General features: G+C 47.9%; 1 protein-coding gene across 1 annotated transcript; it reads right to left on the reverse strand.

The window, feature by feature from the left end:
* Positions 1-246: 246 nt before the first annotated feature.
* LOC123447199 (transcription factor NAI1-like) lies at positions 247-1621 on the reverse strand. The gene is made up of 2 exons (XM_045123781.1): positions 958-1621; positions 247-864 (listed from the first exon to the last, which is right to left on the reverse strand). Exons 1-2 carry the CDS (start codon positions 1513-1515, stop codon positions 307-309), a joined length of 1116 nt encoding a protein of 371 aa, XP_044979716.1. The 5' UTR covers positions 1516-1621; the 3' UTR covers positions 247-306.
* Between the last annotated feature and the right edge of the window lie 610 nt (positions 1622-2231).

Raw genomic sequence — 2231 nt, forward strand, 5'->3', positions numbered from 1 at the left:
ATTACTGACTTTGATTGTCTAGTAAGAAATGACTAATATCTAAAACATTAAATCCACAATACTGCATTTACACTGAAATATACCTTAATATATAGTGCATAGTTGTTTTATGTTAGACAACATATGTTTGTGCATAAATTAGTGGTCATATTACTATCTTGAAGAACGTGCCATGTCTTAGAAAATAGATTTTGGATAGCAGAAAATACTATGTGAATATTAGGAAACCTAAAATCCACTACAATTTTTAATTCTAAATGAAACAATCTGAAGTTTTTTAGTGTTCAGGAGAATTTGAGTTGCTACTTAACCGTTACTTTCTCTCACTATCTTAATTGGTATTTTACAGGTGTGCATGTCATAGAATGCATGGTAAGCTTTTATAGATTTATGTATATATTCGAAAAAACTAGAGTGGACAAAGAGTAGAATGCATATGTATAAAACGTACGACCAATACTGATGAGAACTTGCCTTTGCCATGGTGGTAATAATCACGGTGGACGCCGTGAACGGCATCACATCGTTGTGGACGATGCGGAGGTGAAGCTCCTCGACCTCCGCAAGAACCCTGGCGACCAGACCCTTTCCGTTCATTTCACAGTGGATCCTCACCATCATGTTGTCCTCCGAGAACTTCGCCTCGATCTCCGGCAGCAGCTCCCTCCTTGCCGGCGTCCCAGCCGCCAAGAAGGACCCCGGACAGGCCTCGTTGTCCGGGGCAACGAGGCACTGTGGCTTCGTGACGAGCACCACGGTCTCAACACTCCTGTGGTTGCCGCCGGCCGCCTCCAGGTACTTGACCCTCTCTTGGAGCTCCTTCACGTATGTGGTCGCGTCGGCAAGAATCGTCCCCTTGTCCATCTGATCGATCCAAAATAATTGAATCAAAATGATGAAGCGTTTTCAGGAGGAATATTATGAAATGTAGAAAAATGGGGGAATATCATCAAAGACCTTCTTGAGGCCGGGGATGACGGCAGAGAGCTCGATGAAGCGCTGGTTGATCTTCTCCCGGCGCTTCCGCTCCGCCATGATGTGGTCTTGCGCATACGGTGTGCTCTTTTTCGAGGTCCTCCTAGTCGGCTGTGATACGGCGGAACCAAGGGGCGCTCGGGCGGCTATCATGCCCCCGCCACTGCTGCTAACGGGCTGCGGCGGCAAGACAGCGCCGAAGTTCCAGCTCATGGACAGGGTGTTGCTGGTGCCGGTGCTGCTCATGCTGCTGGGCGCGAACAGCCCGCCTGAGGTTGGGGACGACGTGGACCAACTTCCTAGGTGCACAGGCGCATCGGAGGCTGGGTTGATGATTCCCCCACCGCGGCCTGTGTTGTCGCTGAAGCTCAGACGGTCCTGTGCTTCCACCAGCTCCGACGAATCACGGAGCGCCTGGAGACACGGGAAGCCGGCGCTCCTCTGGTCGACGCCGTCGGCTCGTCCTGGATCCTGCTGCGCCAGCGTGTTCACCGCCCACTGCATGAACATGCGCGAGTCTACCATGTCGTCCATGAGCATCGACCGATCCGTCCGTCGTTGCCAGTTTGCCACTGACCTAGCTAGTGCAACATCGAGACAGAAACGATAGAGTAGTTAAGCACACGTGACACGGCAGAACTAATCATGCATGTTAGTGATTGTTTACCTCGGTGGGTGACTGTGAATCCCTAAAGATCGATGATGTTAGAACCTGGCCTCTAGTCTTGGAGTTTATAACGGAGCGTTAAGCTCCTATCACTGTAATGTTTGCTCACGCTTGGCCCCTCAATGGCCCCTCTACCCTACAAAATGGCCAACCATAAACAATTAACAACCGTTTGTTGGATCCTGGCTATCTTGCCTGGATTCAGTGAAAATGATATTCTACACCGCTGGAAAGGTGCATTCATGTGGTAGTGCATTCATGTGCCTGGCCCCTTGACTCTCCTATTGTCCAAATTAGAGCCATGGCAGTTGGCAGCTGGGTTAGTGGATCCACGTGTATCGTCTAAAATACCAAGGTATTTTTAACAAAAAATACCACATTTTTAAATACTTACAACTATTTTATTGGTGCGGAGGGAGTACCATTTTTTAAATACTAACTAAGTGACGGCACAATGTTCCCCTATGCTAGCAACTAGCGCATTATGTAAAACAATTGTTAGCACTTTTGAACAAATTTCGGGTCTGGAAATTAATTTCAACAAGACTGAAAGAAGAAGATGATTGAGAAGAAGATGGCAGATTAGGAG

Source organism: Hordeum vulgare, chromosome 4H, assembly GCF_904849725.1.
Source record: "Hordeum vulgare subsp. vulgare chromosome 4H, MorexV3_pseudomolecules_assembly, whole genome shotgun sequence".
Taxonomy (NCBI): domain Eukaryota; kingdom Viridiplantae; phylum Streptophyta; class Magnoliopsida; order Poales; family Poaceae; genus Hordeum; species Hordeum vulgare.

Bases quoted from the DNA above. Each gene is read 5' to 3' on its own strand.
- LOC123447199 (XM_045123781.1), bottom strand. From the start codon at position 1,515: ATGCTCATGGACGACATGGTAGACTCGCGCATGTTCATGCAGTGGGCG. The intron at 865-957 runs GTCTTTGATGAT...TGGATCGATCAG, and splicing joins TCATCCCCGGCCTCAAGAAG to ATGGACAAGGGGACGATTCT.